General features: G+C 39.9%; 1 protein-coding gene across 2 annotated transcripts in view; it reads left to right on the top strand.

Moving 5' to 3' along the window:
• The first annotated feature begins 1,256 nt into the window (after window positions 1-1,256).
• The window catches only part of LOC119658309 (protein spaetzle-like), a 43,224-nt gene continuing 31,058 nt past the window's right edge, over window positions 1,257-13,422 (top strand). The window contains exon 1 of one of the 2 annotated variants that reach the window (XM_038065617.1): window positions 1,257-1,454. In XM_038065617.1, the coding sequence (XP_037921545.1) occupies window positions 1,377-1,454 (78 nt within the window). In that variant the 5' untranslated portion in view covers window positions 1,257-1,376. The remainder of the gene's footprint in view (window positions 1,455-13,422) is intronic. The other variant, XM_038065616.1, reaches the window with a different exon arrangement.

Raw genomic sequence — 13,422 nt, 5'->3', positions numbered from 1 at the left:
CAGGCAGTATGAAAAGTGTCACCGACAACAGGAAGAAATAATGTCGGTGTTAAGATGCCACCCTGACGGTCTCCGCTTTTGACCTCAAATTTCTCTAAAACTTTACCTCGATACAAGACATGACATTTTGCGCCACTATATGCCGCTAATTTCTCCCGAATGCTCTTCCTGCATTATGCACGGCAGATACATTCCTTGTTCACACTGTCGAAACCTTTTTCCAAATCTATGAGGAGCAGGTGAAGAGAATGTTTATGTAAACTCCGTGGATCGTTCCAAAATGATCCGTAAGTTCTTGATGTGCTCAATGCAGTATGATTCGGAACGAATATCCGCCTGCTATCTGTCAATCATAACTCTGCGTGGAGACCGTCAAGGGCAGCGGCATTATTCCGTTTGTGTGATTTCTCTTCTACTCTGCGGACTTGGCTAGCACTTCCCACCCAACTTCGTCGAATAAAATAGGGTAAAAACTCGTGCTCAATTGTTCCACTTCTTCAGCCGCGTGTCAGCGTGGATGAGGAGCTGACCGTTAACGTCCTTGACAATAGCATCAACAGGTTGGCGACCACATGCAAGTTCTTTCTTGTTTTTTTTTGGGAGTAGGGTAGGTTAATGCGTTTACGCACAGAGTGTTGAACTCCTGCAACAGTATGCTGTCGGACTACCACCTAAACATCAGAGAACTAGCCTGGAACCGTTTGACACATTACTTCGGGCTAACCCACCCGCTCTCCCGGTTTCGGAAGCCTTCAAGTCAGGAAATTCCTTTTACCAACGGTAGGGGAGGGGAGGAAGGGAGTTGTCAGTTCAGGGAACCTTTTCCCATCCTGACAAAGTTGTGTGGAGGGAGCTCCCCTGTGTCTGTATAAAGCTGCTGACGAATGTGGTTCCACCTCTCGCAAGAGAAAAAGGTGTGTTCAGTGTCATCCGCCACTCAATTGCAGAACACACAATTAGGAGATCGCGCCTTCCCAATCCTGTGCAGGTAAGACTGAAAACCTCCATGGCTGCTTGGGTAAGGAAGTTATCAATTTCACCGTGCGTTTGGTTCAACCATGGGTCTAAATTGCGTGTTGCGTTAAATACTTCTAAAACCATTGCATATCAGACGCACCCGCATTTACCCTACTTAAATTCTTTATATTTTTGGCAGTTAACGTCACCTCATTTTTGACTTTCATCATATCAGTCTTACTTTGTTGTTATCTTCAATTGACCTCTTAGCTTTGTGATCTGAGAGAAGAGCTACTTTTGATATTAGAAACTCGACCGGCGGTAGTTGCAAGCTAGTCAACCGTCAGTGGACATTACATTGTGCGTGGTCAAGTCGATACAAGTGCTAAGGAAGTTTGAGTTGAAATTAAGGAAGAAAAATGGTTTTACGTGCATACCCGATTATTCTGATTATTATCGGGGCAACGTCTATCATATCGGGAACGACATGCAACCAGGTGAACATAAAATAAAATGCTTTCTTTATTGAATCTAATCTACTGGAAAACTTGTAGCATTTGACACTATTACCACTTTTTCTAACAATGATCAGTTGGCTCTCACAGCTTTTATTTTTAAGTAAATACGGCTTGGTGCAAAAATGGGTCAAATGAAATGAAGTCACAATTAGAAATTGTTTATTCGATTAACCAATATTTTTTTTATTTTATTGAATTACAATTCATTAGTACTAAAAATTGAAATCAAAATTAATAACTTTACAACTTTAGTAAAAGAACACATCTAAACACCGAATATCATTGACTCATTTTTCCCCAGGCAAAAATTTTTTGAATCCTAGTATTTTGTCCAATGTTTTTTGGCTTTTTAAAAATATTTTGATGCAGTTTAGTATTGAAATGCATAATTTCTGAATGTGCTCTGTCGAAATACTTTGTTAGTCCCCCTGCACTCTTTCCCGGAATTGATTAATTCCATCTGAGCCTGGTGTAAATGGAGAGCTAGTATGTAAGGTAATTTCAACAATTTTCAACAAGATTGAAGCTCTGTGTTAGCCTCTTTATGGCTTCAAATTCTTGTTTGCTGATCCATTCCATTACGATTTTTGGCATATGCTCAGGGTCATTGTCATGTTGAAATATGAGCTCGCAACGGAACTCCCCCATTTTTAAAATTCTGTGTAAAGCAAAACCTTATTAAAATCAGTTTACTGTCTATTTGTCTGCCTGTCAACACACTTTTCTCAGAAAAGGTTCTACCGATGGTTCTGGCGATGGCGATTTGGCGGGAACTGTGGTTGCCCATGAATGCTGGGAGTTACATCGTTCTATGTGAAATTTAAGGGGCAAAAGGGGGCTGCCATTTTTTTTCATCAAATGCTGTCACTACTGGCCTCAGTTCTGACATTTAATGAAATAAGGGGAGGGTGGGGGCTAGAAAGTGGTCATTTCTTCCACGAACCCATTCTCAGAACCTAACTAATCTGAAAAAATTTCGAGTTTGCAACTATAAGGTGCCTAGGCTCCGAAATATACTCCGTACCGACATCGGTTCAAATAGAGTTAATTATAGTAATAATATAATTTTTAGTAATTGGCTGTAAAACCCCCGTAAGTTCATCCTAGAATCATGAAAGCAGTAGAGGGTCTATATAAAGCACGATCCTGCCTGTTTATTTTTGCACTGAAGGGCTCTATGGTTGAAGAACGGATGAATTTTATTAAAATTTCCCAAGCATAAGCGAACAATTCCCAATCAATTTTGCTTATCTTTCATTATTTTACGAGCATTGCACTGTAAAAAAGCAAAGCAAATGAAAATTAGTGAATAGATACTTTTTGTCGAATGTTGATATAAATCAACAACTTTGTTAAAAAATTGCAAATTACGGGAAATGTATTTTTGGGGTCACACGTACAAGCTCCTAAACGACAACAAAAAATTGGAAGCTATAAATTCATTATCTTTATATGACGTTTTCAAAGAATTGATTATGATTTATTTGTTTGTGTGAGTTCAATGGTTTTCTGATTTTTGTGAATTGTATAAAAATTGCAATACCTTCATATGTTAATTGTGGCGATGTAAGGGCCTACAAAATTAATGATAGATATTTGATCTTCTAATTCCGAAGAATGTGTTGAATTTGTAAATTTTTGATTCGTTGGTGTAAGTTTTACATTTCTTTGTAAAATGACCCCCGAAATGATAAACAGGCATCTTTTCATCATGGATATGAATGTAGTTAGGTTGAAATCAACTACTACATATCAACGATTTGTCCTGATCGTGGATGATGAAAGATTGATCATTTGCGCTGCTGGTTATACCATCTTCCCAACTCAAAATTCCACTGCTTCGAAGGTGTTGTTTCCTAATGTAATGGTTCTTCTGTCCCCAGCTGTCAGAAGTTATCGTTATCCAAACGTCGACAACATTCGTGGTGTGTGCTGCACAGTTGATGCCAATAATGTTGTTAAGAATTCAGCAGGAACCAGAGACAGGGTTTCATTAAGGAGGAATAAATGATTAATGGGAATGGACCTTAGTGGAATCATTGACTGGATTATGCTTTCAAATTCTTCTGTAGGAAGCTTGGCAGAAGCAAAGACGGGTAACAGTCTTGCCAATTAATTCATGTTTGGTCTTCGAAGAAGTAAGGTCGAAGGTTTCCCTATGCCTGTACACTAGCAAATATATTTTTACTTTGCTGTTTTTGATTTAGCGAATGAGCTTTTTGAAAAGTTTTTGTTTCATTTAAGTTATTTATTTTTGGGCAATGGAACGGTAAGTGCAAGTGTTAAGTATAATTTTCATTGGGTAAGTGGAACTATTATATATTATAGAAAAAACATAAGTTAATATTTTTCATTGTTAGATGTTCATAGAGCGAACTATTATTATTCTGTTAAGGGAAAGTCGCACAGCGTCCTTAAAGAACTATTGTGCCCCTTTTACTGGTTATAGGGTACCTATTGATCATAGTATCTCAAGCAGGTCTATAACCGTCAGGAACTTTAGTATGTTCCCTACTTCCAGATCTTTTAGCTTTGTATCTGGTATTAAGTATTCTCCAAGATGCCTCGACCTACTTTGCACAAGTGCCGGACACTGTCCCAGGACGTGTATAGAGGTTTCCTTATACTCTTCATAAAACCTGCAGGCAATGTCCGTAGATATCCCTGTGAGAATTCCACCTATGATTCGGAGATTCTTTCTGGTGAAGTTTAAGCAATCCTTTGTGCGCATGGGTTCGTATCCCCCAATAAGCACCCTGGACTGCTCCATCCCTGGTATGCGCGCCCAGTATAGTTCCCTCAAACGTTCCTCTTCATTTCTTAGATTCATAGCCATGAAACCGTTTCCGATTCCACAGAAGGGTTCTGACCCGTGTAAAGGCGTCCCTGGTCCCTTCATGGCTACTTCGTCTGCTGCCTCGTTGCCTTCCAACCCAGCATGGCCTGGAACCCAAAGTATCCAGACCTTGTTGGACGGGCCGAGAGTATTCAGTCTCTCAAGGCATTCCCACACCAGTTTAGAGTTCACCTGGTTGGACCTAAGTGCCTTGATCGCTGCTTCGCTATCGGTGAGAATAGCTATGTTCTGCCCCCTGTAGTTCATTTGCAGATTAAAGGAGGCGCATTTGTCTATGGCGTATATTTCCGCCTGCAATATGCTAGTGTACCTGCCCATTGACTCAAAGTACATTTTCCTTGGACCAATGACACCGGCACCCGCTGCCTCTGCTGTGAGCGATCCGTCAGTGTATCAAGTAGTCAGTTGCTGGTTTAAGCCGTATGTTGCAGCCACGCTCTCCCAGTTTGCCCTTGTTACTCCAACGTGTTTCAAACTTCTTATTGAAGTGAAACCTCGTTGTCATCGGTATCAGTAATTCGGGATACCGTCTAGGAAGAATATCAATCATCCTTCGGTTTAGACAACTCCCCGCCGCAATGATACTCCCGGCCATCTCGAATATTGCCTTCCTTACCTGCATCTGTATGTGCAGATGGAGAGTGGCTAATCCTAGAAGGACCTCCAGGGATGCCGTTGGGCTTGTCCTCATTGCTCCACTGATACACAGGCAAGTCGTTCTTTGGAGCTTATGTAATTCCCTGGCTTGTGTGCTGAATTCAGTTCTTTCTGCCCAGATTACCGCTCCATAGGTAATCATTGGCCTTACTTGTGCAGTATATACCCAAAGTAGTATCTTCGGGTTGCAATCCCATTTTTTCCCTACTATAAATCTACAAGTCATCAGAACCCTCGTCGCTTTCCGACAAGTGTTTCCGACATGTGTCTTCCAGAGTAATTTTTGGTCTAGCGTAATTCCCAATAATTTGACCTCTGTTTCTCGTTTCACCTCCATATCATGTAATGTTATGGCTCTCAGGTGCAAGTTGCTCCCGGAATATATATCTACACTGCAAAACAAAAACTCTAGTTTTGAGTCTATAAATTTTAGAGCAAACTATCGTTTTTTAAATTGAACAGATACCTTTCTTTCGTTGCTAGGTAGTTTATTTCCTCCAAATAAAAGTTACTCCAGGGCAGTTTATATCCTCCTTCAGCCTCCATTTTTTTTTATAAACGACCATTATAATTTCATCATCATTACCATCAACCATGCAACAACCGGTATCCGGTCTTGGCCTGTCTTAGTATGGAACTTCTGACATCCCGGTTTTGTGCCGGGGTCCACCGATTCGATATCCCTAAAAGCTGCTTGGCGTGCAGACCTACACCGTCGCTCCATCTTAGGCAGGGTCAGCCTCGTCTTCCTTTTCTACCACAGATATTGCCTTTACAAACTTTCTAGGCTTAATTATCCTTAAACATACGGATTAGGTGACCCGCCCATCGCAATCTATTGAACCGGATTTTATCCACAACTTGACGGTCATGGTATCGCTTATAGATTTCATCCTTATGTAGGCTACGGAATCGTCCATCCTCATGCAGGGGGCCAAAAATTCTTTGGAGGATTTTTTTCTCAAACGCGGCCAAGAGTTCGCAATTTTTCTCGCTGAGAACCCAGATTATAGTTTGTACAGCCTATGTTGAGACATCTCGAGCGAAACAGTTTTGTAAGCTGAAGTAGGCTCTATTGGCAGCCAACAACCGTTGTTCGTTCTTTGGTTTTTGGCGCCGACGTTGTCACCACGTACTTGGTCTTGCCTTCATTAATGTCCAGCCCGAGATCTCGCGCCGCCTACTCGATCTGGATGAAGGTGGACTGTACATCTCGGGTTGTTCTTTCCATAATGTCAATATCGTCAGCGTAGGCCAGTATTTGGGTCGATGTGAGGAGGATGGTGCCTCTCACATTTACCTCAACATCACGGATCACTTTATCCAGGGCCAGGTTCAGAAGAGTGCACCATAGGACATCTTCCTGCCTTAGATCTTGGTCGATGTCGAATGGTCTCAAGAGTTATTTTGCTGTTTTTATCTGGCCTCGTTCATTGGTCAGGGTGAGCCTAGTAAGTCTTATCAATTTTGTCGGGATATCGAATCCTCTCATGGCCGCCTACAGTTTTATCCTGGCTATGCTATCATAGGTGGATTTAAAGTCGAGGAGAAGATGGTGCAACTGGTGTCCATATTCCAACAGTTTTTCCATCGCTTGCCGCAGAGAGAAAATCTGATCTGTAATTTCACCTTATCCTTAATTTGAAGGTGCGATTTGCAATGCTGCTCAGATGCATACGGAACTACAAATTGATGTTTACAGACTAGGTAATTCCCTTCAAATCAATCTTTATATATTCGAACTTTAAATTTATTTGTGATTCATGATTAACTGCCGCCTCGGCTGTGGTTGCATCTTCCTCTGATGATGTTTATTTTTTAACGTCGTGGTTCATTATGCGCTGGCATTTCCAGGGAGTAGTCCGGTAGGCATGATTTCTTTCAATTCCTGCGCAAATAATTAAATGCACCCAGGATTAATATTTTGCAATCGGCGAGGACGAAATATGAAAGCTTTTCACTGCTTCCGCAAAATAAATTGGAGTGTCATAGGAAAGGGAATACATCCACACCTCTCGAAGCAGCAGTCAATCATTAATGTTTGATGCATCCATTTCTTGCTGGGAAGGATTGTATCCGCACACTTTGTTAATTACATGACATCGTTTGACCGGGATTACGAAGGATTTATTGTATGGTTCTAGAAGACTTGTAGCAAAAAGTTTAGTAGGTGGTTGTATCCAAAATAGAATATTTTCATGAACTTCGAGAACCGAAATTAAATATGGAGAATTTTTCATTAAATTGATTTTGAAATGTAAACAAACCGGTTCAGATCGATGGATATAATAAAATTTTTTCCATGATATTAAATTTGGGAATTGCAAGGTCATAAGATAATTCGTGGTCAAAGGATAGTATAGGTCCAGGGCGAAACGTGGATTGGTACCCACGATGGAGCATAAAACCTGGAAAACGCTGGTGAACCAACACCATCAGCTTTGCTACTAAACCCGATCTCCACCACCAAGTGGTGACTGCTGGGAGTTCTATCTTAACGGAGAGCTGTAGGAAGAGAAAAATGAAGGAGAGTTTCTCGGGTCTAAAAACGGAACAAAATATACCAACTGGTCCTCCTGGTTGGGGGCTGGGTAGGGCCTCAATAGAAAGCAACTTATTGCGAAGCCACAAAAGGAGCCTCCGTCCGGATGAATTTTACTACAGCGAAGCCGGAAATGAAAACAAACGAATGATTTGCGCATTTTCTAATGGAACGTGCGCTCCCTGTTCAGATCGGCTAGCCGATACCTTATCTGTAGATGTGACTGCATTACAAGAGATGCGTTAGACGTATATTATAGTGGCCATCCACTAAACCGTGTGCTCAGAATAGGTTTCTTAGTCAGCTAAAAACTGAAACCTGCTATTATCGGCTTTGAAAACATAAGTGAAAAGCTATGGACTCTGCGCTTCTGAGGTAGATTTACAAATATGAACCTCATTAACGTTCACGCCTCTACAGAGGAGACAGTAGGTTCGGAGAAGGATACCTTCTACGAGGCAGTAGAATGAACCCTCGAAGCCTATCCCAAGTATGACACCAAAATCATACTTTTAACAGCCAAGTTGAGATGGAGCCCGTACTCAGCCGATACGGTGGCTACCATAGCTTACAGGAGGTTACCAATGATAACGAACTGCGGATTATTCAATTTCCAATGTCATACGAAATGATTGTTGGAAGTACCTGATGTGCGTAGAAAGCCGTCCACAAACAAACGTGGATATCTCCAAATGGGACCGCTTTCAATCAAATTCACCACGTGTTCACTGGACGCCGTCACCTTGATGAATGTTAAAACATATACACACACACAACACTAGGATCAATATCTCGTTGGGATAGCGCTCCAATCTGGAAAAACAACACCACCTAGAATCCCCTCTGACAGTCAAGTGAGAGTTAACACTGACTCCATCCAGAACACAGCCCTCCGTAACACCTTTGCAAAGGAAATGGAAGCCGCCATAACCGCAGTCAACAGAGGTCCTGAAGATGAAGCGCCGACAAATGGTCGGTGGAATTCGGTATCCTGACGACTGACAAGGCTGACTCTGATCAATGTGGGAGTCTAGATACAAGCAGCATGATCACTTTTGAGACCATTCGCTATCAACCACGGTCTAAGACAAGGAGATGCCCTATCGTGCAAACTTTTTAACCTGGTCATGGAAAAAATTATCCGTGATGCTGAGGTAAATGCGAGAGGCACCGTTCTCTTTAAGTTCACCAACTATTAGCCTATGCTGAAGATATTGACATTATGGGAAGAACAACCCGAGACGTACAAACTGGCTTCATCGCGATCGAGCAGGTGGCGCGAGATCTTGGGCTGCACATCAATGAAGGCAAGACGATGGCAGGTTCAGTGCCAAAAAGCAGACAACTAACAACATAGAACCGCGCTGGTCAAACGAGAACAATAGAGATAGGGGACTACAACTTTGAGACCGTCGATAATTTCTCTTATCTGGGGTCGAAAATCTCAAACGATAACAGCTACGACAGTAAAATTTGCGCACGTTTGTTGTTTCGCTCGAAACGTCTCACCATGGACTCTTACTGTATAAGACAATGATCTTGCCTGTCCACATGTTTTCGTCGGGGGTTTGAGTTCATAATAAGAAAAATTGCGAACTGTTGGCCGCGTTCGAGAGAAGAGTCCTCCAAAGAATTTCTACCATGGAAAATAATTTGTACAATTTTTCCATGGCTTGAAGATTAATTATTGACCTTTTTATATAATCAGAAGATGCATTTGTTTTATTAATATTTGAGTTAGTATTACTGCCTTGCTCCTTGATGATGTAATGTGTAGCATTAATTATGTCAGTTTGCCCATCCAACAGCTTTAATACATATGTGCTTCTATCTAGATTGAATTCCGTTATTTCGGATTTTAAAACTGACGATGTGTGATAAAAGTACACAGTAGATCCAGTTGCAGCAGCCTGTTTATAGTGCAATTAAAGATGCTGTTGTTTTTAATCTTTTTTCCGTTGTTACTGAACTTGAAAATTAAGTTCATGGTTTTCATATTAGCTCCTACTGAGTATATTTCTAATGCTTGTTCCGGTACATTTTTGAGATTCAAATCCTTCTCTCTCTTTTTTTGAAGTAGATGCCTGTTTTTTACGAGCTGGAAGTCTTCAAATACTAACCAAGGTTCACGATCCCTGAGTGTGTTGGATTTTTACTCACTAAAACCAACTCTCGCTAAGCTACGACGGAGTTTTCCTCATCTAGCAGCTTTCAGGTCCCTATGCAAATCCTCATTACGAATGAACCAGGGAGCGTCTACTATGCTTCTAAGCACTTTATTTTGAAACGTTTGTACATCTGTCTGCATCTGGCATTTCGCTCGTCCTTCGTTTTTACAATGTGTCTTTTCCAAGTGAGCTTATCATCGAGTGTCATACCTTAATATTTGGCCTCTTTCGCCTGCAATTATTTTTCAGTTTAGAGTAGGTAACTTCGTATTTCACTCTGAACAGGCTGTAAAATTTAAGAGATATCTGCTAAAGGACTCGTTTCTACATTTGTTAATTAAGGCCTTTAGTTTGTTTGTCTGAAAATTTTGGGGTTTTTCCCTTTCGTTGTGCGTTTTCTTTACCATAGTTTGCGAACTATACGTTTCTCTGTAATTAATTCGTTAACCTCTGTAGGGCAGTCAATATATTTTTTATGCAGTCCATGATGAGCAGGAGTGCTTTTCCAAGCCAGATGTTTTATCTTTATTGTTTGCAAATCGACTTCCAACTCGAGTTGATAATCATTTGTCCAAACGTTTTCTTGGATGTCCTTTTTGACTACTGCCCACTTTGTTAGCTTAAGGGAATAGTCTTTTCTCCTCACTGTTTCGCTGACGAGCATCATAACAGGCGAATGGTCGGACATTATGTTTTCATTATTGACAACATGTATGTATTCGTCGGAGAACAATGACATCGGGCGTTTTTGTTACGTCAGTCGGCCAGTATGTAGGCTTACTTCTGGAGTGGAAATTACACTTTTGTTCTTTTCCTGTTTCAAATAATGTTCTGCCTCTGGATGTTAACCTTTATCCCCAGAATCCATGTTTTGTGTTCAAGTCACCTCCTAAAATGATGGAGCATCTGATGAACTGGGAGAGTCGAATGAAATCTTCTTTTTAAGGTTTTTGTGTAGAACAAAATGAAACTTGGTGGACAGATGGGAACTGTGAAATCCCACACATACAGTGAGTGACATAAATGTACATGGAGTTTAAATTTTTAAATTAAAAAAAAATTTTTTTTTCAACCAATGTAGTCACGTGTGCAAAATGTGCACACTTAAAGTGAGACAGGACTCATTTTCGGAAACTAGCCAACGCAAAAATTCGAAAAAAATCAGAGTGGTGTATAAGAAATCTAGGCCTCAAAATATGTCCGATTCTGATATCTGCACAAATAAACTTACTGATAGCCATTGGATACCAACTTTTTCAAGTTGTCTGGAAAATCACCCTTAAGTTTATCCTAAGGGTACTAACAGCATACAAGACAGCGTCGCCCATAATACTGCCGAGTTTCATGGAAATCCGGTTATTACTATCAAAGTTATAGCAATTCAATCTTATCAAATCAACTAACGAGAATTATTAACATTCGCGTGAAATATTCAAGTCCCGTTTATGAAGAATCTACTTCTCTCCAGGTCTTTTTAAGGTTTTGTGTAAACACCTTTATGAAATCTAGGCCTAAAAAATATGTCCCACTCCCAAATTTGCTCAAATAACTGGAACTGGACTGGAAAAAAACTCTTAATATCATCCTAGGAGTACTAAATTTTGCACTGGCATAGAGGACAGTATCGCACATACGCATTTAATTTAATGGTTGTCAATGTTTTAGCAGTTCAAACTTCGTGTTGAATTTCGTTGTGGATTTATTGCATTATCAAACTTATGAAAATAAGATAAGACGTCATATTCAGGGAAAATAATTCACAGTGAAATATTAAAATTCCATTCAATAATAATCCACCTCTCCCCAGCCATGTTTTGACGTGAATTGCAAAGTGCGTGAGTAAGGAGTCAAAATGTGCACAATTATAGTGAGACAGGACTCATTTTCGGAACCACTCTACCCAAAAATCCGAAAAAAATCAGAAAAGTGCGCTTAGATAAAATGTAGACCTCAAAATATATCCCATTCTGATATCTGCTCAAATAAACTTACTAATAGTACATTATTGACTTTCAGAAATTGACTGCAAAACCCCCTTAAATTGATCCTAGGACTACCGACCACCACCAGCATGGAGGATAATATTTCATATACACATGCCAAATTTCATGGAAATCTGGCCATTGCCGCCAAAGTTATAGTAGTTCAAGCTCAGCAATTTCGCGCGAATCTATTGCTTCTAAAGCCATTAAGAAGCCAACGTTATAAATATCGAGAATAATTGACATTCGAGTGAAATATTAAAATTTCATTCTAGAATAATCTAGTTCTCCTCAGCCCTTTTTAAGGTTTTGTGTGAAACAAAACCTTATTAGAACCGATTCGATGTCTGTCCGTTAGCCACACCTGATTTATTCGAAACGGCTATACCGATTGTCACGAAAATTGGTTACAGTTTGTGGTTTATATATAGTAAGTGGCGTCATTTTGTGTTAAGTTTAAGGGGGGACTCCCTATAAATGTTATTAGAAGGTGCAAAATTTTTTTTTCACAAAATGTGACCATGTGGGTTATCATATTAAAGGGCTCAATTAATACTTTTCGAAACTGGTCCCATATCTGATATCGGGTGAAGCATAGAAGAGTGATGCTCAAAAATATGGCCCCCAAAAAGTGCAACATGTCTCGTTCTCAGAGGTTCTGATAGGTATCCAACCTGGTGGTCCCGCGGGGCTGGGGGTGGAGAGACCGGGGGTGGAGAGACCGGGACTGGTTTTTAGTGGGTGTGAATCTCACACGCGCCCGCTGTTGTTCCGCCGTTCGGGCGGCGGAGCTGCGGCGGACGTGTCTTTCTAAGATTTTCCACCTCCGTGTACGCACAAAAAAAAAAGGTATCCAACCGAAAAATCTGAAACAAGATCAAAGTGGTGTATCTAATCGAAATCTAGGCCTCAAAATCTATCCCGTGCCGATATTTGCATAAATAAATTTAATAATAGTATATTAGTATATTTTGTAAATTTAGCCGGAAACTTCCTTAAGTTCATGCTAGAACTTTAAAATTTGACGCTTGCATAAGGCATAACTTTGGAAAGTTTGAAGAAAATCCAACTATTATTAGCAAAGTTATGGAAGGTGAAACTTTAAATTTTCTGTGAATTTCTTGCATTCTAGAACGTGTATGACGTCATCATAAGATATCAATTCGTCGAAACCACAACAAAATGAGCTGACGTTTTAGTTTGTAAGCATTTATATATCATATGTATATGTAAATGAAGCTTTGGGGTAGTGCCTAATTCAGATAGATATATTTGTACATTAAACCAGCGTACTTCATATGTACATATGCATGCTTTTGTGCATGAAGTAAATTGGAAATATGAGTAGGTTTAATTTGTATCCGTGCATATATAAGTTTAATATTCGGTAATAGAAAATTTTTATTTAGGGTGAACATGATATCTACGTCTGTAATATGTATTTCTTGTATTTTAAAAAAAATATGTATTAATATTTTGGGTTTTTAGCCATATACGAATGGAAAAATGTGGTTAGAAACTTTCTCACATAAGATGAACACAAAATCTTTATACCTGAAGCGGTATAAAGAAATTGTTCCCAAGCCGGTTGAAAGCAAACTGTAATTCCTCAATAACAATTTCTGGGTGGGTATGAATAGAACGATATCTAATCATAGCTGACTCCGGAAGAAATTTTCATAATTTCCAATTCGTCAAACATTATTTCTATCTTTTCGCACTCTTTAATACACCTTTTCGA

The sequence above is a fragment of the Hermetia illucens genome, chromosome 5 (assembly GCF_905115235.1).
Source record: "Hermetia illucens chromosome 5, iHerIll2.2.curated.20191125, whole genome shotgun sequence".
NCBI classification, from domain to species: domain Eukaryota; kingdom Metazoa; phylum Arthropoda; class Insecta; order Diptera; family Stratiomyidae; genus Hermetia; species Hermetia illucens.
The sequence above is the reverse complement of the archived record's forward strand: the minus strand, read 5'-3'. Positions and strand labels throughout refer to the sequence as shown.